General features: G+C 43.6%; 1 protein-coding gene across 10 annotated transcripts in view; it reads right to left on the reverse strand.

The window, feature by feature from the left end:
- The window catches only part of LOC309348353 (uncharacterized protein), a 336,443-nt gene that overhangs the window by 40,993 nt on the left and 271,139 nt on the right, over window positions 1-24,311 (reverse strand). For 2 of the 10 annotated variants that reach the window (XR_014159340.1, XM_081873506.1), the window contains one exon: window positions 18,282-18,382. The exons of the other annotated variants lie outside the window; for them this stretch is intronic. Coding sequence is in view for 1 of the 2 variants with exons in the window: in XM_081873506.1 (XP_081729632.1) it covers window positions 18,282-18,382 (101 nt within the window). In the remaining variant the exon portion in view is untranslated. The remainder of the gene's footprint in view (window positions 1-18,281; window positions 18,383-24,311) is intronic. 10 annotated transcript variants of the gene reach the window in all.

Raw genomic sequence — 24,311 nt, forward strand, 5'->3', positions numbered from 1 at the left:
AGCCATTTAACATGATCAAATTGCAATCTGATTTAAGGGAAGGGGTTTTCTTTCCTCGCTGTTTCGGTGGCAGAGTCTGCCAGGTCCATGTGCCCAACATATGACAAATACATTTTTTCCTCAAGCAGGCTCCTGACAGTGTGATCAAATGATTACCCCACCAGAAGATCAAAGCAACATCCCTGCCTTTTGTATCACCTTGCATTTGGAGGGATAACATTTTGGCCATGTTAACTGGCCTCTCTTACAAAAAGGAAAACTATAGAAAACTTCAAAGAGGAACAGGGATGTGAAAAATTGCGTTACCACTTCCCCACATTTCCTTTCCATTCTAGTTAGACAAAAAGAGCTTGGAGAGGACTGAACACAGAACACTCAAAACTCCTTTATCCTGCCCTGAGCGCCCTTTCCCCTGATTGCTGTCTAATAAAAACAGGAACTTCATTTTATCTGCATGTGCACAAGATTAAAATATCTGTCCTCCCCTACCTCATTCCCCTTTTTCTACATGCCTAATGTCCAGTGAGTTACCTCTGGGCATTCCAGCTCCCCCCTCCCTTTGCCACAGATCTAAGCACTACAAAATGTTCAAAAAATAGCAACAGCAATAACAGCCTCCCTTCTCTTTTCTGAGCCAAGAGAGAGAGACATAGTTTAATTAGTATAGCGTATGTTTTCATTTGCATGGATAACCACGTGTGGGAAGCTGTATCCCTTTGAAGGGTTTTAGGGAGGGAAAGGTAGATCAAAGAGCTGGGGTTTCTTTTTAGAGGTAGGGAATTGGGGGATAGAGGTCCCTCCCACTGAAGGAAAGCATCAAGGACCCCGTCAGCTACCGATCAGCTGCACGGAATGGTGCTCGAACCTGATATCGTGAATCCTAAATCCCCAATCTATTAGGATTTTATTAAATGCATCTGAACTCAATTTCCTGGGTTACTGCAACAGATTAAGAGGCTGTCCTTTGATGTGTCTCCCACAAACCTTCCTAGTCGCCACACCCTCTTCCTCTCTCCACTCCGGGCCCCAGGACTCCTCTGCACCGAGCCATGCTATTCTGCATGCCTGCCCAGTCACATGGAGTTGTTGGAGGAATGAATCCAAAAGAAACAGCCCATTAAAAACAGAAACAGCTGTAACAATTTTACATGCCATGGTTCTGATTTCCTTGATTTCTGGGTCTTCCCCTACACACACACACACACACACACACACACCCTCCCCCCTGCTTTTTTCCTATCCTGTTCCATTTTTAGAGATCAGTTTTCAAATATTGGGTGGGGAGGAAGCAGGTTGGTTTCCCCACTGTCGCTTACCTGGTGATTTTTGAAGTTTGCCCTGGGTTTCTCATAGGTGGTGGCAGCTACCCAAACCAAAGTGGGAGGGGGGAGTGAGAGAAGGGGGGGAAGGAGGGGGAAGGAGGGAGAGAGAAAGAGAGAAGGTGGTAGAGCGGGAAATAAAGGAAGGAAAGAGGTAATTCTACAGCAGTGGAAGAGACTGACTCTTGAGTACAGGTGCAGAGTTTTATATTTGGAGGAAGTGGGTTCTGTTTTTTCCAATCTGTTAATGTTTCTCTCCCTGAAATCATGTAATGGATCACTGCATTTTCATTCTGTTTGAATAAGTACCACCCAAATTAACTATTCCTTAAAGTTGTCTATGTTAGTGCCTTGAGATTTGCAGCAGCCTTTATTGAAGCTCACCAGCCAAGCAAGGCAGTCCTATAACTGCAAGTTAGTAAACATCAGAGTTGCTAAGGAAGAATGAAGCCAGCAGGTGGGGTAGAGAAAGCAAGGAATTGTACCTCCTGGGACCAACTGATGGTCTGCTAAGTGTCTGTGTCCTGTCTTCCCTCTCTGAAGCATGACTTTGAACATGATCCCACTTTAAATTGGATGATGATGCAGAATGAATTCTCGGACGACGGATAGATTCCATGCCAAATGACCATTAAAATTTTCATTTGTGATAGGAAGGTATAGATGATGACAATGATGGTGATATTTTTTGCAATGCAAAGAAAATTTTGGATACCTAAACTTTCTTGTAGAAAATGCTATGTGTAACTGTCATGGCAAACAGATTTTCACAATTTATAAGCAGGGTATTGTGCTCCATGGAAGGGATTGCAAAGGTCTTCTAGTGCTATCCTTTGCCAATGCTGGAAATTCATTGCTACAGCAACCGTCAGAGGTGGCTTCTGCTTAAAAGACTCAAACGAAAGAGAGCACAGGTTAATGTTGATGTCCATTGTCTCTGAAAAAGAGCAGTTTGGATTTGATATCCCGCTTTATCACTACCCGAAGGAGTCTCAAAGTGGCTAACAATCTCCTTTCCCTTCCTCCCCCACAACAAACACTCTGTGAGGTGAGTGAGGCTGATAGACTTCAGAGAAGTGTGACTAGCCCAAGGTCACCCAGCAGCTGCATGTGGAGGAGCAGGGAAGCAAACCCAGTTCACCACCGCTCTGAACCACTACACCACACTGGCTCACAACTAGCAGTTGAAATGTGTGCTTATTAATGGTGGTGGATAGGCAAGTCGCCCTCAGACCATCATCTGCACTCTTGTAGCAATGAAGCCACTTCTGCACTACATTTAAAGCAATATCATAACACTTCATACAGCTAAAACTTCCCCCAAAGAAGCCTGGCACCTGTGGTTTGTTAAGTGTGCTGAGTGCTGTTAAGACCCCTAGCCCCATCCCTGGGCTGCAGTTCCCAGAGTGGTTTAACAGCCAATCCCTCTCCCCAAGCAACTCTAAGAATTGTAGCTTTATATGGGGAATAGGGGTTTCTTAACAAGTCTCAGCACCCTGAACAAACTACACTTCCCAGAATTCTTTGAGGGAAGCCTTAATTTTTAAAGTGATACTACTTTAAATATATAGCACCGATGGGTCCTTAGTCACTCTAACTACAGAATTCTCCCCCACTAAGCCTACATTTTTCCTGGGATTGGTGTGGGTACTTTTACTGTCAGCACAGCAATGGTGAGCGTCGGTATGGAGATATTCCCAGACAGAGATGCGGGCTCCTAAATCTATGGTGTGTGTTTCTAACTCATACGCAGCATATAAACATCATATAACAAACCTAGGAGCACAATGGGGCTAAAGCAACTGTTTTAAGTAAACTTAAACAAGATGGCAAATCCCCAGCTGTGCACAAATGTCTGATCCCACATTCCATTTTGGAATGACTGCCCATAAATACAGCAAGTTTCCTTTGTGGCTTGCAGTCAATTAAATAAACACCACACATTCCTCTCCCCCTCACTTTGCTAAGATAGCTTTATTCAGACCATTAGTTCATTAGAGCATGCTACGCTTTACTGTGGTGGATTCCCAAACTCTGCGTTTAATCATAAAATCCACTAAAAGCAAAGAGATTGGATGTTAGCACGTAAAGCAACAATGCTGCACATATGACAAAGCAGCTAGGCCAGTGATATGACTTGTAGGGTTTGTACAATCCAGGCTCACATCAAGTATAAGATGAACAAACAAGACTACTATAGTGGGCTTTGTTAGCACCTGGCCTTTTAAGAAGGCCACCAGTAGGGGATGAAAATCCTGAGGAGCCTACCTGGAAGTTCCACTTCTGGCAGATGAAGGAGCCCAGCTGCAGTACCTCTGGCAGAATGAAGGATGGAGGAGAGAGGAAAAATATCAAAAGCCTCAGAGAGAGGAAGGAGGTGCCATTCTACGGGTGTATTCAGACATGGGCTAGTGATAATTCACTACGAGAAGTAAGGTTGCAGGGAACCAGGCAGAGGGCCTTCTCGTAGTGGTGCCCACCCTGTGGAATGCCCTCCTGTCAGATGCCAAAGAAATAAACAACTATCTTACTTTTAGAATACATCTGAAGGCAGCCCTGTTTAGGGAAGTTTTTTATGTTTGATGTTTTATCGTGTTTTTAATATTCTGTTGGGAGTCGCCCAGAGTGGCTGAGGAAACCCAGTCAGATGGGTGGGGTATAAATAATTTATTATTATTATTATTATTATTATTATTATTACTTATTTTCATAGGAAAGAAGAAGAAGAGAAGCCCAGTAGAGAGGAAGGAAAAGTTTGGACAAAAATAGACAAAAAGTCCTTTGCCTTCCCTGCCATTGATGTACAGAACTGATGTCACAAAGTTTCATCTCCATGCTTAAGTCACTGGGGATCCCTTGCCAAGGGATTGCCCTCCCCACAGAGGCATGGCTGGCCCCAACATGTCTGACATGGTACAAGCCGAGTGAGTTTTTCTGTGCGGGGGGGGGGGGTATCAGGAATTGTGTTGCTGCAGCAAGTGTGGAGGCCAGATCGTGACTCCCTGGATATATTTTTTAAAGAATCCTGTATTTTTTTTATCTGCTTCCAGGTTAGATTGAATTAGTTTTGTTGAATTGGGTTTATTGCTTTATTGTGCTATAACCTGCCTTTGGATCATATGTTTAATAGCAGGCTAGAAATTATTATAAATAAAATGTGTTAAACTTCTCTATTCCTCCTCCATTGCTAAAGACAAGTCAGGGGGTGGGGGAAACAGATGGCCATGAAATCAGAAGCAGCCACTTATTTTGCCCTAAGCATTTGCAAGGATAAGGAAAGAAATCCATTCAGTTCATATGTTAATGCAAACCTAACAAAATTGTGTTTTACTAACAAAATTCGCAAACTGAAAAGTGGGCTTTGAAATTTGCAGTTCTCTGAATTTTGTGATGCAGTCATCCAGCCCCACCGCCGCTGCCACCATGCACATAATAATATATTAGTGAAAAATAATGTACAAAAATTTGCATTCTAGGGGCAGTATTATTTTATTATTATTATTAGTTGATTTCGTATACTGCCCTATACCTGCAGATCTCAGGGCGGCAAAGACATATGCCATAGGCAAAAAGTATACAAAAAGGCATATGCTAGGGAAAACACATACCATCCAGGTTTTGTCTTCTGCAAAGGTGGGGTGGGTGAGAAACTGATATCCTGGTGGCTGAGATAAAGTGGCGCTCTTTTTATCTGTCATTACAGTCTGTCCCAATTAGAGTGGGAATACTGGTGACATGCAGACACTACAGAGATGAATATTCTCTGGGAAGTTTTTTCTTTAATAAAAGCTGTGGTTGATGAGGGTTGGTTGTTTTTTTTTACCGTGAACCACACAAGATTCATCTAGAGCAAACAGACATGGCAACTAAGACCTCAGTTGCCATGTCTGCTTTTATAATCTATAAGGTTGCTCATCATGCTGGAAGATGACCATAACAAGTCACAAAACCCTACACATTGGCTGCACATTGACAGACAAACCATTGGCAAACAACACGATCAAATTTTCATCTCTTCGAAACACAGAAGCTTCCTCATCATCAACTACTGCTCTTGAGCGTCTACATTGGCATTTACCTGTGGCTTTTAAAATACTTTAGTTATATATATGCATGGAAATACCTATTTCTCTGTTTCGCTCACCTAGGTTGTTCAGAAGCTCTGCTGGAAGCTACACACAAATAAAAGCTGTTCTGAAAATGCTTTTTAAAAAGCGTTTTTAAGAAATGCATTGAATTTTCCATAAGGCTCACCATCGCCATCGAGTGTCACCTTGTATACTGCACACTTAAAACATTTTATTTGAAGCTGTATAACTGAGTCCTCTGACACACAGGGAAACTTCTGGCTGCTTGAAACATGTTGCTCTGGGTTTAATGCAGATGAGAGATTAAAAGTAGTATGGTTGGAAAACCTAACTGAATTCAACAGAAAAGGAGTTCACAACTACAATGAACTCGGCACTGGCATGCCTTTTTTTTTTTTTACACATTTGTCCTCCCACAGTGATTCTGGGAATTAAATCCATGTAGAACCCTTAATAACAGTCTCTGGATCCATGACAAGCAGGTCCATTGATGGATAAACCATTCTCTGATTAACCTAACTACTGGAAAATGTGCTAACCCCCAGAGAACAACAGCCTTGAATGTGCTAGAGACCAATTCTGCTACTAGTTAGAATCTCTTCTACAGAGAAAACCAGTTATGTGCCAGGTGTCACGGATGAACTTTGATGTAGCTGCTCTGGGTTTGTTTTGATCCTGGGGAAGTTGTGCATCTTGTGATCTTTGTGTGCAAAAAGGATCCTGCAGCTCACGGAGGAGGAACGTGGTTTCCATTTGGCAAGCAGCAGGAACTTATATCCAAGATGCCAATGGGTCTGTGGCTGTATGGGATTTGACAGTGAAATCCTGTTACAAGGCTACTTAAATGAAAACTTTGTTCTGTTCCATGAGACTTGCTCCTAGGAAAGTGTGGATAAGATTGCAACTCTTAACACTCTCTCTCTCTCTCTCTCTCTCTCTCTCTCTCTCTCTCTCTCTCTCTCTCTCTTTCTCTCTCTCTCTCTCTCTCTGTGTGTGTGTGTGTGTGTGTGTGTGTGTGTGAAAAAGATGATTTTAAGCTAACAAAACAGGCTGGAGACCAGGGAGGAAGAAGGTTGTCCTTGCGAACAGACAGGAATCTAAACATAGCTCCCTTGGTCCATGCTATACAGACTGAGAGTGCCAAGTATGTGTGTCACCCAGAGCCATATCTGGAACTATGACAGTGATGTAAGATTCCAACCACATCCTGAAAAACATCAACTGCCTTATTCAAAAATTCCACTCGTTTCCAGTGCCAGATTCCATAGGTGGTGGTGGTGGTGTTTTTTTAATCAGCTGGGATTTTACACATTTTCCATCTGGCTAAAACTCCTCTGAGCTCTTTTCTCACAAAATGCAGCAGGATTTCCTTGCTTTACAACATAAAGGGATATATCACTTTCAAGGATATATCACTCTCCCTCTTTTACTGGATGCAAGGAGGGGGGGGGAGAACTGCATTTCACCAAAGTTTGCTGCAACCTTTGTGAATTTGTACAAATTTGAAGCTGCGTTCAGGCTGCAGGCTCACGGAATTGACTTCTCAGCCTGGGGCTCTATTTGTTGTATCCTTTGGGCATGTCTGGACTGCAAGGACCTTGCTAGGCCCTTTAAAGGTCTGGCACAAATGTCCATGTGCTACTTTGCGTGAATAGATGCCCCTACACTGTGGAGATTGTAAAAGAAATACAGATAAAGGGCAGGAGATCTGGAGCCCGCCACAAAAGATCCAGGATTCTAGGCTCTTAGGTCCCTAACAACACCCCTGCCAGGTAGGCAAGCATTTCTCTGCAGAGAAATCCCCAAGCCACTGTACCCGCCAATCAACAAGGCTCACCAACACTATTGGTAACATACTGTCCCTCTCCATTTGTCGTATTTGTTAAATAATGATTTTTTTCATACTAATATTAATGATATGGTATATATTTTTAAAAATCTGATTAATTTTTTAGAAAAGCATTTACACGACAGCTAGCAACACATTTAAAAGATTATTGCCTTGGCATTGGTCTCTATCGGGGGTGCTGCAAGGGCAGGATTGCCAGAAAGAAATCTAAGAGCCCATTCAGCAGAATGAGGACAGCTGCCCCATCCCCAATGCAACAGGGCTGGCTTACTGCATCTTGAAGTAATAATACTCATGACCATCTGAAGATGGTTGAAATGAGATAAGGCCATTGCATCCAGAATCTAAAATTACAGGCTCTTATGAGAGCAGCAAGAGGGACGCGGGTGGCGCTGTGGGTAAAACCTCAGTGCCTAGGACTTGCTAGGTCGGCAGTTCGAATCCCCGCGGCGGGGTGAGCTCCTGTCGTTCGGTCCCAGCTCCTGCCCACCTAGCAGTTTGAAAGCACACTTAAGTGCAAGTAGATAAATAGGGACCGCTTTATAGCGGGAAGGTAAACGGCGTTTCCGTGTGCGGCACTGGTCTGGCTCGCCAGTTGCAGCTTCGTCATGCTTTCCACGTGATCCGGAAGTGTCTTCGGACGGCGCCGGCTCCCGGCCTCTTGAGCGAGATGAGCGCACAACCCTAGAGTCAGTCACAACTGGCCCGTACGGGCAGGGGTACCTTTACCTTTTTAGGAGAGCAGCAAACATACCAGGAAACTATGGACCAAGCAAATACTATACTGGCCTGATGGTATTGTGTACAGGCAACGACTGATGAACGCGCATCTGAATGAAGTGCAATCGTGCACACATGCATGGCGCCAAACCCAGATGTGACCCCAAAATGCCACTAAACACATCACTAAAAGGGCAGAAGGGGGGCGAGGTGGAACAGGGAATGGAACTCCCATGCAAAATAGTGACCAGCTGTACATAGCATTCTTTGATGTTTGGCTCTTTTGTATTTTATTTTCTGTGTACTGCTTACAGACAACAGTAGTTCAGTAGTATAAAAACTGTACACACATACATACATGTGGGGAGGAGGGAGAAAATGAGCCGACATTCATTGTAATCATAATAAACAACTTTTATCCAGCCTCTTTCCCATTCCTTCTAATTTCTGAGATTTTACCAAGCATTTCACACATACACACACACTTTGAAGTCTCTCTTTCCAGAAATAAGTGTTATTTGTGTCCTTTTTAAAAGAAAGAATGGGAGAAAGCTGCAGTGCTCGCAATGCTGAGTACTTTTGAATTCGGCTCCAGAATCCAGCCTTGAGTAGAAATCCCCATTAAATGATCTAAAAAAAAGGTAAAGGACCCCTGATAGTTAAGACCAGTCGCTGATGACTCTGGGGTTGCGGCACTCATCTCGCTTTACAGGCCGAGAGGGCCAGCATTTGTCTGCAGACAATTTTTCCGGGTTATGTGGCCAGCATGACAAAACCAGAGCAGCGCACGGAAACGCCGTTTACCTTCCTGCCGGAGTGGTACCTATTTATCTACAGTCATACCTCAGGTTAAAGTTGCTTCAGGTTAAGCGTTTTCGGGTTGCGCTCTGCAGCAACCCGGAAGTAACTGAACACATTACTCCCGGGTTTTGCCGCTCGCGCATGCGCAGACGCTCAAAATGATGTCACACGCATGCGCAGAAGCAGCGAATCGCGACCCGCGCACGTGTAGACACACAGATGCGGGTTGTGTTCACTTCAGGATGCGAACAGGGCTCCGGAACAGATCCCAGTCGCATCCAGAGGTACCACTGTATAAGCATTTTTGGGTGTGCTTTCGAACTGCTAGATTGGCAGGAGCTGTGACCGAGCTACGGGAGCTCACCCCATCATGGGGATTTGAACCGCCGACCTTCTGATTGGAAAGCCCAAGAGACTCAGTGGTTTAGACCAGTGTTTCCCAACCTTGTGCCTCCAGCTGTTTTTGGACTACAATTCCCATCATCCCTTGCCACTGGTCTTGCTAGTCAGGGATGATGGGAGTTGTAGTTCAAAAACAGCTGGAGGCACAAGGTTGGGAAACACTGGTTTAGACTACAGCGCCACCCGCGTCCCTTATTAAATGATCTAGTCACACCTAATGCTTTATCACTGTTGAAGGCGAAGCCAAGTGGGATAAACCTGGCCACTGAGAAACAAGAAGACCCACACACACAACCACTGGGAAACCCATGTGAGCTACTCTGAACTTTCGAAAGAAAGAGTGAAATATTAACACAGTTTTTATTTTAAAAGAAAATGGAGAATGCATGCCTGCAGCTCGGTCCATAGCCTCCTTTGTGTGTTTGTGCGCTAAGTACAACATAACAGAATGGGGAAGGCTGTAGCTCAGTGGTGGAGCCCCAAGTTCCACCCAGATGGGGCTGACAGAGACCCCAGTCTGAAACCCTGGAGAGCCAAGGACAGTCAGTGTAGAAAGACAACACTGAGCTAGATGGACCAATCAATTATTGATTCAGTGTATGGCACTTTTCTTGGGTCCCTGCAGTACAAGAAGTAGCTGCATCTCAAGGCAGGAGGTCAGATCCATACTACCAAACTTCACAGCAAAATTACTTACTATGGTGAAAATATCCTCCTCTGGCAACAAAGCCCCCATCCCTCAAGACCCTCTTCAGAATGCATATAACCAGATGGGGGAACCTAGGTGCAGTAAATAAATTAAATGAATGTAACAGTGAAGTGCTGAGTCCAGTCATTTCCCCCAAGAGAACAAGAACAGCTCTGTGGCTTTATTGGTGCTTGTAATTAACACCTGGCTCAAACACGTTTATTGGCAAAATAGGAGAAAGATGGGGGAATGGAGGGGAAATCAGCCTTGAAATTAATTGCCTGCCATTTCTATGGGCTCCTTTAACAATGGCATTATTAAAATGCAGTCCTGAAAATAAAAAGAAGCTTGCAGCTCCCCATCTCTGTATTTCTATAGTGAGCCACGGTTTCTATTAAAGTAATGGATTTCCTCCAAACCCAAAACACTGTTTAGAATTATTCTTACTCAAATGTTTATATGCTGTGGAATTATTTGTCAGAATGGTTCTTTTAATGTAACATCTTTATTGCCTTACTGCACCAGAAGACTTCATTCTAGGTGAATTTCAGCATTATGCACACCTCAAATCCTGTAACAATACTAATGTACAGTCATACCTCGGGTTATAGATGCTTCAGGTTGCGTTTTTTGGGGGTTTCAGGGGTTGCACTTTGCGCATGCGCAGAAATGCCGAATCGCAACCCAAGCGAGCACAGACACGCCACTGCGGGTTGCGAACACTGCAGGTTGCGAACGTGCATCCCGCATGGATCACGTTCACAACCCGAGCATCCACCGTATCTATTGATTTTAAGTGGGTTTTAAATATCATTTTTTAAAGTACTTTGATGTTCTGTTTCATCAGCGGCAGGCTAGAGGTCAAAGCAACAAAGGGAGTTAAGTGTACCTTCCCTTTGTTTTCTCTCACACTAAGACTTTGCTTTTGCCATGACTTCATGATAGGCATGTATGTAAAATAAGTATTTTTCAACTGGCTTCATTGTTAAGATTTGGGAAACAAGATATTTCAAGAGAGGGAGATTTTGATTTATTTATTTTTAAATAAAACTCTCCCTGGGAATGGAGTGGGGGCGGGTTGGAAAGCCATGTGGCAGTCAAACATGTTGACTTCCACCATCTTGGGCTGCAACCAAGCAAATCTCAGAAAATGAAATACACTCATCCAGATTTCATGTAGCACCCAGAATCAAAACTGTACGGGAAGCCTTAAATTGATTCAAATTCTCAAATGCTGTAGAGCTTATTAGTTCATTGCTAATATTATGTATAAAAATGGTTCAGAATGATGAATGGTGATGCCCAGTCAAGATGCATTTGGAATCTTGTATTTAGGTACAATTGTTGTCATATTTTTGTAAATGCAAGGAAAACTAAAAGAAGAAACAAAAAAAAAAAAAAGGCAGGATACAGCACTCAGGCAGCACCTGGGGCCTGTCTTCCACTGTGTCAACAGTTTGTCCAGATTATTCCAGCAGTTCTGAGGGCATCCTGTTTGTTCCACAGTGCATTGTTTTATAGAATTTTAAGCACCTGCTCTTTTTCTGAAACCCCTTTGTCTGGCTGGTTTTTATTTTTATTTATAAATCAGATATGTTCTCGTTGTCTTTCCTCGGGCTTATTAAAGTGCGTGGGAGTCATGACAAAATATTTCCAAGGAAAACAATAACAGAAAAAAATGCATAGCTATTCTACTCAGCCCCTTTTAACCCATGAATCCACGTGCTATTGTCAGATCAGCAAGTTCATACATCATAACTAAACCATTGTATTTTTTTTACCTGCTGAAGCTTCAGAATGCCCCAAAGAATGTCGACGCTTTGTTGGTGTTTTTATTAAGTATTTTGTGTTTTTATGTTGTGAACCACCCGGTGATGTTCGAATGAAGGGCGGTATACAAATGTAAGTAGTAGTAGTAGTAGTAGTAATATTATTATTATTATTATTATTATTATTATTATTATTATTATTATTACCACGCCCATCTGGCTGGGTTTCCCCAGCTACTCTGGGCAGCTCCCAACAGAATACTAAAAACATGATAAAACATCAAACATTAAAAACTTCCCTAAACAGAGTTGCCTTCAGATGTCTTCTAAAAGTCAGACAGTTGTTTATTTCCTTGACATCTGCTGAGAGGGAGTTCCACAGGGCAGGTGGCACTACCAAGAAGGCCCTCCGCCTGGTTCCCTGTAACCTCATTTCTTGCAGAGAGGGAACCGCCAGAAGGCCCTCAGTGCTGGATCTCAGCATCTGGGCTGAACAATTGGGGTGGAGATGCTCCTTCGGGTACACTGGGCTGAGGCCGTTTAGGGCTTTAAGGGTCAGCACCAACACTTTGAATTGTGCCCGGAAACGTACTGGGAGCCAATGTAGGTCTTTCAGGACTGCTGTTATGTGGTCTTGGCGGCCACTCCCAGTCACCCGTCTAGCTGCCGCATTCTGGATTAGTTGTAGTTTCCAGAATTCTATCATGTGGGAAGCAGTTTAGAATGAAAGCAACACCATGGTCAGAGGGCAATGGCAAGGAAAACGTAATAAATGTCCACGGCCTTTTTCCACAAAAAGAAATCCAAGCATAATAAGAAACGCAGTCGCTGAGTTATTTTGCTGCTGCTGTTAAAAACAGTTAATGATCCACTTTTTTTTTTTTTTTTAAGTATACCAATCTAGTATCGGGGGTCAAATGTAACCCAAGAAAGCTATGCTAATTAAATATAAGGAAGTTATTAATGCTTTCACCAAGAGCTCTGTTTCCAGTAAAACAATATAGTAGTCCATATAAGTCAATCCCTCGGGAGGTTGCAGGCTCTCTTTCCTCAGAGGTTTTCAGGCAGAGGTTGGCTGGCCATCTGCCATGGATGCTTTTGTGGAGATTCCTGTATTGCAGGGGGCTGGTCTCTTCCAACTCTATGATTCATCATGGTTGAAGACTACCTGGAATGTGGAGCTGAGAAAGACTGACACAAAGATATTGTTTTTATTGTGTGTGTCGTCGTCCCCCCCGCCAGTGCTGCCAGGAAGCATTTTGGCCTCATCTGTCGATGGAGGGTTAAGCACAACTCTCTGCAACTTTAAACTGATAACACATTTCAGAAGTGGGGGCAGGGATGGACAGAGGCAGGTGCTGGGGAGATCAGGTCCGGGAGGATTCCAGTAGCACAGCAGCTCCTGCAATTCAAGCCCTCCCGACTGAGAAAGCCATTTCCAGTTGGATGAAGCCGAGTGTTTCTTTGAGCTTAAGTTGGCACTTATCTGAGGCATTTCATTCATTGCCAGGAAGCACATGCCATGTGTCAATCAGCCTCCTTTTGCGGTTTTAGGACCAATTAAAACAAACTTAAATCCACAGGCGAGGTATCCTGCCCAACAGCTGCACTTCTGCACTCTAACTCTTCTGAAGACAATAGTGAGGGGGGAACATCAGAATAAAGGATGCTGGGGAAAGTCCTCTGCTTTCATGAAAGCTATTCTGCACGTCACGGAAACGCAGGCAGTGTTTATGTACATCAGAAGCAGCCCAGCTGGCAGAACAAGGGCCAGCATTTACGCTGCCAATACTTAACACTGTTTAGGTTGAAAATCTGAACATCCTCAGAATCAGGTAAGCTACCTACAGGCTGACCTTGTGCACATGAAGCAGCGTGCAATAAATTACGGTATTACCCAATAAATTAACATTATTTTCCTTCCCCTTCACTCTGATGCATGTTTGAACAAATATCTAACCTGTTTATGGGCATGTACTACCATACTGGGCAGTTAGCAATTATTGTGGAGGGGGGAGGAGCAGACAGAAGAGGGGCAACATCAGAGAGGGGGGGAACAAGGGAAGCAGTATGCTTCCAATGCTTATCTCCCACCAATTCCAATGATATTTATACAGTGGTACCTCGGGTTATAGACGCTTCAGGTTACAGACGCTTCAGGTTACAGACTCCGCTAACCCAGAAATAGTACCTTAGGTTAAGAACTTTGCTTCAGGATGAGAACAGAAATCGCGCGGTGGCAGCGGAAGGCCCCATTAGCTAAAGTGGTGCTTCAGGTTAAGAACAGTTTCAGGTTAAGAATGGACCTCCAGAACGAATTAACTTATTAACCTGAGGTATCACTGTACATCCATTAGGCAATTCCCACATCTTAAAATATAAATCAGGAATACTGTAAGTTAATAAAGTATAAGTATGGTATCCAACTTATTCAGTTTAGACCCACTGAGAAAAATTCTTAAATTCAACTATTACATTTGTTTCCCACATTTCCTCCAAGGTGCTCAATTAAGTAATAACTGACTTATCATTGATTTCAGTGGGTATATATCCTATTAAAACTGAAAATAAGATTTAACCTCATTACATTAACTTTCTCAGCTGAAGTGCTGCATCTGAACAATCAAGAGGGCAGAGCAACAAATGTACATTTTACCTTTGCACAGCAGACTAGTTTCTAAGCACACTTTCTTCCCTGTCCTCCATCCATCCAAGCCTGCAAGAGGCATTCTTAGAGTCCAAGGACACATTCCAGTCAAGCAAAACTACAGTCCAGTCAAGGAGGGTGGGAAGCAGGGCCCAAGGGCAAATAGAGAGGTCTGCATTTGGCTAGAAGTTCCTCATCCCAAGTTTACACCGTCCTTGAAAAAGATTTTGTTTTAATGAAATGGTGCCGAACAATTTAAATGAATCAATAACTCATTTTTTGATACCAGATTGTGCCTTCACTGCCCTCTACTTCTCACATTCACAGGAAACAATCCCATGGAAAACTGTATCAGAACATTTTTAATAACAACAATAGCCATGATTTTAATCCTGTGAACTTGAACAATCCTGAGTAACAAACTTTCCCTCTCCTTCCCACCAGATGCAGTCACTCTCAAATATATAACCAGGAATGTATGGCCCTGTGCACAATCCAAGCTGAGATGCTTTGTGAGAATCAAAGTAGAATTTACTAACAGATCATCTTGTTTTCCAGTTTCTAAGAACTATTTAATCACTGAGGAAACCACTTACATTGGACATGATCCAACCAAAGTCAAGCGCTTTGGCATTCTCTTGACTCCAACAGGAAAGATAAGCATGCACTTCTCTCTCTCTCTCTCTCTCTCTCTCTCTCTCTCTCTCTCATGAAAAGCAATAGGATTTAAAGATGCTTAACTTCAGCCATTGTGTTCTAGGATACATTATGCTTTATGGGGGGTTTTGCAGGCTTACCCCCACCCCTACTTAATATGCATTAACTGGATACACCATTTACAACATTTTAATTTTAACAGTGCATTAATCACATACCCTACCAACTATGATAAGGAACTTGAGTATGTAGCCGTCTATAGTTTCCATTAAATAATGATAATAATGATAAAGATTTGGGGGGAAATAAATTATCCGTACACCACTCCAGTGTGTAATATGTAGCAATAGGATCCTTAGCTGTGTTTTGCAACATAGCTTTAGCCTTGGGTCTTTCTTTAGACTTCTGTGACCATCTATTTCACAAGTAAAATAAATCACAAATAAGCCTCAGGTTTTCTTTCATTTCAGCTTTATAAAGTACCCACATGGGGCAGGTATCCTTTGCACTCGTCATGCAAACCCCATCTTGAAAGCCAGAGGGGCCTCTGCCTGTGGATGACACTGATCACTTGATAGCTCCAGCAGCTGGGGGAGAACTGCTTCAGGGGCTGGCTTTCATTAGTCTTGCCACCTGGAGGAGACAGAATCGAAAGAAGGTTTTACTTTATACATATGGAATAAATGGGATAGGGATATACATCCATTTATTTTGGGTTTCCTTCACTTATCAAAGGAGGTGAAAGTAAATTGTGGATGTGGGTTAATTCACCAAAAGAACACCCCATATTATATCTGTTCCTACCATTCTTAGCACTGATTGTACAGGGTTTTGTTTAGCAAATGCATCCAAGTGATGATTGTACCCAGCTAAGTGTTAGGGCAGTATCTTAAAAAGCAAAAAGCAGAAAGCAGAGACATCACCTTGCCAACAAAGGTTCGTATAGTTAAAGCCATGGTTTTCCCAGTAGTGATGTATGGAAGTGAGAGCTGGACCATAAAGAAGGCTGATCGCCGAAGAATTGATGCCTTTGAATTATGGTGCTGGAGGAGGCTCTTGAGAGTCCCATGGACTGCAAGAAGATCAAACCTCTCCATTCTTAAGGAAATCAGCCCTGAGTGCTCACTGGAAGGACAGATCCTGAAGCTGAGGCTCCAATACTTTGGCCACCTCATGAGAAGAGAAGACTCCCTGGAAAAGACCCTGATGTTGGGAAAGATGGAGGGCACAAGGAGAAGGGGACGATAGAGGACAAGATGGTTGGACAGTGTTCTCGAAGCTACAAACATGAGTCTGACCAAACTGCGGGAGGCAGTGGAAGACAGGAGTGCCTGGCGTGCTCTGGTCCATGGGGTCACGAAGAGTCGGACACGACTAAACGACTAAACAACAACAACAAGTGTTAGGGCTTTTGTGCTCTTACCACTTATAATGATATAGTTGCTATTGTTTTCCTCCAGCTCTTTTTTTTTTTTTTTTTTTTGGCATGCTGCCATACAACGTCGTAGCTAGTATTCTGATTTTCCTCCCATCGCAATGGTCCTACTCTGAGAAGGATTAAGTTGGATCCAACCCTCACAGCCTGTTCACATGATCTGTGAGCCACTTTGAGGATATCAGGAGAAACAGGATACAAGTCCACTAAATCAATCAATCAAGCCATCCAAGCCCTCTCCACAGCAAAACATCCACTTGCTGAATCACAGCATACCCACAACTCAGGTTATCTGTGTGGGTGCTGATAAACAATTCCTTAAAGCAGAAGTGGTTTCTACAGTAATGTTATCTGTATGGTTCAATGGTAGATGGATAACCCCAAGGGTATAATCACACCATCTGAAAAGAGACCTGAGGATCCAGGTCTGAAGGCACACAGTATAGCCATTTGTTGTAACAAAGGAGGTCTTGGGCCAAAATCATGTTGTGGTGGCAGATTTGTATCCCTTTAAATGGAGTCCTGTCCCATTCAACAGGTAAAGCAAGGTATGGAATGAGGATGCTGAAACCAACGGGACACATACCGCTTGTCCATATATTACAACGAACAGAAATAAAAGCTATCTCTACATATGTACAAGCGTTTGTGTGAAGGAGTACATACGTATTGATTTGCACAGCTCATCTATTGTGTATACAAGTACACCAATAATACACTTGTTGAATCTTACATGTATAAGTGTACAGCTTAACTATTTGGATACACAGATTGCACACTCACTGAACGAAACGTGTAAGCAACCCTATGAGTGTGCAGTTCTGAAATGTCCCATCGTGTCCTGCTATTGACAACCTTTCACTTACAGCTTCTTTCCACAAGCGGTCCAGCCTGGTAAAGAGGGAAATGTCTGGAAGTTGCCCCAATAGAGAGTTAGATACATATATCTTCAGGCTTCCAATATGAACAGACGCTGCTACTTACTAATGGAACTTAACTATTTTTTAAAATAGAAAACACAGTTGAGACCTAAAGCGTCTAACAACAGCCAGCCATCTTAACTGATAGCACAAACAACAACCAGGGCCCCTTCTTTAAATAAATAAGTATATAGCATTTGTGTGTTTTAGGTTGTTCTTCTATTGCTTTTAATGTTCATTTTTGAGCTTCTTTTCTATCTGAAAAATCAACTAATAAATAAAATAAAATAAAAACCTAAGAGTAGACCCGTTGAAAAGAATGGCCCAAAAATTTGGCATGACGTTAAGTCAATTTATTTCAATGGAGCTACTGAAGAGTATGACTTGTCAGATCCAGGGCCAAAGAAATAAAAACGAGGATCTCATTAAAATTAGGATCTTGCTATAAGGCTCCAACGCAAACAAGAAGCCAAACAGCGAAAGACACCTCTCGAGGCTGGCTGCCCTTTCTGCACTTGTTCTTTGCCGCTTCCCTCATAAAAGTCAGAATCATTTGCATTCCAAAAGCAGGAAGAGCCGGTGGGCTGTTTGCAACTCCTGGCAACCTTGTCTTTGGTGATAGTCACAGGTGCAGGCAATTAACAAACCTGCCCCCAAGATGCGGCCCAGCAGGGTCTCCCTCACAAAACAGTAAAGGGACATCCTAGAACCCAGCTGGCTTACAAACAGAACTGAGGGAAGAGAGGCATTTGTGCCCATTTCTCTCTTTTCTAGCCCCCATTTTCTTTTGAAATTGAAAACACACGTCGGGAGTCACTTTGAAGTCAAAGTCGCAGAGGCTGCTTGAATGTGATATTATTGATTTCCATACAGTCCTCCTTTCCCGCAATGCGGATGTGCATTTTTGAAACCTGTTTAAGAGGGGGGCCTTTTGATCTGTCTCATTTGCCAGAGCGATATATATATAAATGTGAAAGTATACAGACCTGGCGGGTGAAAAGGGATGGTTTGCCTGGCTCGAGACCATGAACCAAAGTCCAGGCCTTGAAAGCTCTTTGCAGCCTCTCTCTCAGCCGAAAGCAATTTTCTGGAATGGGGGAGTCAAAGGTCACCAACTGTCCAAACACAACAAGAATGACATTGTGCTTCTATGAGTTAACAAGAGAATAGATATTGTTTTAGGGGTATTTTCTCAGAGCTGGACCCCTTAGAGTAACTAACAAATCCTGAAGGGATTGGGCTGTTGTTTTTCTTCTTTCATGTTTAAATTCTCACAAGCCACAGAGTAAGCAGCACAGAAAGATCGATGCATTTGCAAAATCCATATATATATATATATATATATATATATATTTGCTTTCGTAGATTTTCACGGGTACAGGAATGCAGGTTTTGGTGTCCTCGGGTGTCTTCCCGTGTAAAAGTTGGGGTGTCTAGGCGACGTTTCGACGAGGTCTCATTCGTCATCTTCAGGCTGGTGCTTTCGGCTTCTTGTTCCAGTAACAAGAAGCCGAAAGCACCAGCCTGTTCCAGTAACAAGAAGCCGAAAGCACCAGCCTGAAGATGACGAGTGAGACCTCGTCGAAACGTCGCCTAGACACCCCAACTTTTACACGGGAAGACACCCGAGGACACCAAAACCTGCATATATATATATATATATATATATATATATACACACACACACACACACACACACACACACACCCCTCCAGATCCTGAACCAACAAAAACCAAACTCTGTGCAAACCCCAGTTCTCCAGATGGTTTCACAAATGTAGAAATCCATAAATCTTCCTTTCATGTTTCTCATTTCTGAAAGCGTTTTAAGTATTTATCTATCCCTTCCCTCTTTTCGGCTAGCCTTTGGGTATGGGGGCTTGCAAACCCCCAGCCATCTCTTTTTAGCTTGCAGTCTGTACTTTTGCACACTCTGTTGGAAACAGCCCATCTAGTCACCAGCAAGCTCCAAGCATGACTTCATCCTTCAGAACAAATTGCTGTGAAAAGCGCTACACAGGAAGGAGGGCTGTAGGTCTATTTTTAAACACACTGCCTGTCTCATAGCTCAAAAGAGTGGTAAGAAAAGTTCAATCATTCAGGGCCTCTCAGTGTATCCTCTCTCCCTTTTGACTAGGCCTCCAGAAGGCAGTTCCTTTGCTAGGAGAGCGGGGGTGGGGAAAAGACGGAGAGAAATCCTGAGGAGGAGACAGAGTCCAATTATACTCCATGGCCATAATCCAACATAAGAGGACGGCCTGCCTAATTCTGTTTGGGGTTGGGCAATTCAAGCATGCAGGTGCTCATATTCTACAATTTTGTTGCACAGCAGGGCTGCCTCAGTGAGGATTGCTTGTTTGAATTCTACCCTCACATCAACCAAACAGAAAGCCAGAAGTCAGAAAGTTTATTTCCCACCTCATGCCTGACGACGTAAACCACATACTGATTTCTACACTGAAGGGCAGTGGCATAGCACGGGTTGCTGGAGCCTGGGGCGGGGCAAATGTTGCGCCCCCTTGGTGTACTGGGCAGCTGGGGTGGAGGCATGTGCCAGGTGGGCACATGGAGCCCACGTGGAGGGTGAACGGAGCCTGCCTCCAATGGGCTCCTCACCTGCTGCCTCCATCCACCTGCTTGCTAGACAAACCCACCTGCCACCGTGCCTCAGCTGCCAGGGCTCTGTGCCTGTCCTGGGGCCATGCACCCCTTCAAAAATGTGTGCTTGGAGCCATGCCCCCTGCCCCACCACGCTATGCCTCTGCCAAAGGGTGATGTAACATTTGCATTTTGTAGACGTCACAAATGCAATACACAGAGCATTATCCAATGCACTCATTCTATTAGGATTTCTGTTTGTGGAACAGAACTTGTGGATGTCCCAAATCTACTCCAGAAGGCTGCCCAAGTGGGGGGAGAGACCCAGAACAGATGTTGGGGGGGGGGAGAAGGAAGGAAAGTCCCAATGTGCAGCCAAAGTCCTTGTGATAAGAGAATGAGTGAATTGGATGCCACCCAATAGTTTTCAAAAGTCAAAATATTTTGAACATGTGCTTGGGGGAGGTCATTGCTCATAAAATGACTTCTGCTGATCACTGTGTGGAAGTGATGTGTTGAAACGAAAAGCAATAAAAGGCATATTTTAGGGGAGAAGAACTGGCGCTTTCCAAACTCTATCAGCCCCAGCCAGTGTGGGGGTTACAGTCCAGTAATATCTGAGATGCTACAAGTTCTCTATCCCTGCTCTTAGGGCAAGGATATATGGGGAAGCCTGGTATCTGTTAGGAAACCTTACCTCACGGCACACAGTGTGAAATGCTTTCCAAAAAGCATGTGGTATTACATGTTGATAAACTATTAAGGGAGCAATCCTACAGCAAGATCTGCTGAGATGAGTGAGGGTAAGATCTACCAGATCTCTGGTTGAGCCAGAAGGTTCCCAGGCTACACTACCAAGACTCCCCATCCTTAGCTCAGACAGAGACACGCCAACCTATCTCCACCATCCTGCCAGATGGCTGAGCTGAGCCTGGTGGATATTAAGCTGGTGCAAACCCTGAAAAGGGGGTGGGAAGGGATTAGGTTGGATCCTAAGTGAGGTTTTCCATGAGGTTTCTGAAACAAACATTGCACACATGCATTTTGATATGTATGATTGGAGTGGGACTGTGCTAACGAAGTGGGTTAACAAGGATTTGGAATGAATAAGATGGTTAATGACCTGATATATTTTCAAGATGGTGGAAGGGATGATCCCTAGGGATTTAGTGAGCTGTTTGGAAAAAAGAACATCCTAAATACTTAAAATGAATCCTTAAAGACCAACACATATACAAAATGGTTGCTCTGCACCAATCTACCCCCAGTAAACCTAGTCCATGATTACCATTAGGTATCTACTTTACTGGCAATAATAATAACAATACTATTGCGTTCCCTCCACAGCATCACGCTTTCAACGTTGCAGGCCTCCCCATCCAAGGTCTATACAGAGGAAATATGAAATGTATAAGAAGATTGTGAAGGTGAACAAATCCTGCTTAGATGAGATGCAAAAACATTCATTAGAGCAGTGGCTGAAGACGTCGACACTTATTTAATGAATTTTTAAACTCAAAACTGTTAAGCAGCAATCCTATTTAATGCCATTGACCTTTAAAAGAGTAGCTAGCTCTGGGTTATGCTCTTGCTAAAAAGGACACTGTGGTTCCTATCATTTCCGTGTCTTCTTATATGTGAGTGCAGAGACATGCTTGCCTTAGACAGCAATTATGGACTCAGGGAATCTCGATTACCATTTTGAAGGGCCACCCTATGCGTACTTTGCAGTGATTATTCTTTGCTAACAAAAGGATCAGGGAAACCTGGACCACACAGCTATTGCACTTGGAGGAATAGGCCATTCTCATATCTGTCAACACTTGAAAAACCAGAAGAAATTGATTAGGCTTCTCCTTCTGACTTCAAGCTGGTTCCAACTTCACACTGGACAATAAGCCAGTTGTTATGCACTTTAATAAGTTAGGTATGTTTTTAGTGTGCATGTACTCATATATGTTCTTGTCTTATAAGAGACCTTTATTGCCTCCAGTCAAACTTCTAAGTACAAATGTTTTTTTCTTTATCTTTTTTCTTTTTCCATATAAACTGCTGCTACATTTCTAATTTAATGTACCTCTGCTTTTCAAAGCATGCCAGTCCTTAATGCACTTAATCATGTATTACGATTCATTGTTGTGCCCACACTGAGAGGAATCCTCTTTTGATTTCTCACCAAAGTAAACATCACAGAACAGCAGCCCTTGGCAAGGCACCAACAGCCAGAACAGGGGAATCTGGGCGCCTCAGAGAGCATGGCAACCCAACCTCCTTCTCAAAACACAGGTAGCACCTTTAGAGAACTGAAGGTAGCAGCTCAGCACCCAAAAGTCCTAGGAAGCACAGGCACTTAAAGGTGCAAGCTCAGTCAGCTACCAGATAACAAAGTGCCCATATGAGAAACAGGTGCTCCTCAGGAGTAAATGGATGCTCATGAGCAGGCATGCCCAAACTCGGCCCTCCAGATGTTTTGGGACTATAACTCCCATCATCCCTAGCTAACAGGAGCAGTGGTCAGGGATGATGGGAATTGTAGTCCCAAAACATCTGGAGGGCCAAGTTTGGGGATGCCTGCTCATGAGTATGCTACTCCTTGTGAGTGGATCAAATCCTCAGGCAACCACATGGCCTGCAGCTGTGCTCTGAAGGATCAGGCTCAAAAGCCTTTAGTTCCAGGCACAGAGTTCCAGGACAATGGGTTGGTACCAGCTCTCTGACTTGTGCATCCCTGCCTGGACACAGACACATTGATTTCGGCCTTTACCTAGATGCTTGTGCTACCCCTGCATCAGATGGCATTTCTGGTGTGGTTCATTGTTAACTTGCAACTGTTCTTCCTGGGCTCCTCCTGCACCTGGGATGAACGTTTAGCTTAGAAAAGAACATTCTGCTACTAGAAAGATGCAACAGGCAATGCTAACTTAATCACAGGACTTGGCATTCCAACACTTCAAAACAAAATTGCCTGTAGACGTATGTCAAAGCCCAAGATGCCAAATTGCCTCGGAACTGAAGGGAACAGCATTTATCCAGCCGGTTTCCTATAAGTGTGACCTCAGTCTGGAAGAACACACCAAGATCAGTACCAACCCAACCACAGGAGTAACATCTTTCTGGGCATGCGCTGCCAGCCTGTATTCAAGATAACAAAGGGGGTGAAAGAAGCTTGAGCAACTGATCCCATGATAGCTGGGGGAGGGAGAATACTAAACAGTTATCAGGATATTTGGGCTAGATTGGGTAGAGGGTATGCATCCACCTGGAGCTACAGAGCATGTACAGTTCCAAAACCCTGTTCCTTTTTCCTCATTCTGAATAGACTGGCCATCTAGCTTTTAAAACACCCATACCTCTGAAAGTAATCCCTTCAGCACCACCAGAGAGTTACCGTAATTGCTCTACTGAACTTTATTCAATAAACCCAGTGTTTTTGCCTTTTCATCCATAGGGGAGTCTCACTTGTTTCCCCCCTGCTTGTTTAGTTTGGGTTTTTCGCACAATGCAGTTAGAAGACTGGTTAGCTGAAATCAGCAAGGGGCAAGGAGGTTGAAGCATTGGCTTCTTTGTAACTTCGGCTAACATTGTCGGTGGCCTTGACCATACTGACTGTGGCTGATGGGAGTCATAGGTTCTCCAACCTTGCAGCAGAAAGAGGTGATGGAAGTCTTTGGAGTCTCTGCACTCAATGGATGAAGAGCTTAATAGTGTCTTTAACAGGTTTTCCATTAAACCACCACCCTTGTCACTGGAACACTGCCTTAAGAAAAGGAGATCAGAGCTAAGAACATGGTAGGAAAGATCTATTACTAACTTCTAGCACTTATCAAGTCAAGGCTGTGACAAGGGGACAAGCAGCTTAGAAGACAAGAAAAGTTCTGCTGGATCAGGCCAGTGACCCATCTAGTCCAGCATCCTGTTCTCACAGTGGCCAGCCAGATGTTTGTGGGAAGCCCGTTTCCAGTCAGTTCTGCAACACTTACACCTCACACCAGGTTCTGGACACCACTTAAGATTACATTTCCAGATGCTTCCCGTCTGCACAATTCCATGACCATCTGTTCTAGAGCACACTCCTCCTCTCAAATGCTGTACAAACAAAGATCTCACTTAATTTGGCCCAAATGGACGTTCTTCCTTAGTGACTACAGTTTCAGGGCCTGAAATGGTTTGGCTAGAGGAGTTCCCAGCCAAACACGGTCCAGCAAACATTGCCATAAGAGGGAAACACTGCACTGACATTTTGTGCTGGCTGAATGGTCAAAGCCTCTGCTTGTTTAGGAATGTGGAACTCTCCTTCCCTTGTAGTGAACGCAAAAGCTCTTGCACTTGGTTAAATCCCTTGTACATACGACACCTGCCTTCAATCTTTGATTTGTGTCCCAGGAATGACCAAAAGGCTACTTTTAATGTTAATGAAT

The sequence above is a fragment of the Podarcis erhardii genome (assembly GCF_964252035.2).
Source record: "Podarcis erhardii genome assembly, chromosome: 8".
NCBI lineage: Eukaryota > Metazoa > Chordata > Lepidosauria > Squamata > Lacertidae > Podarcis > Podarcis erhardii.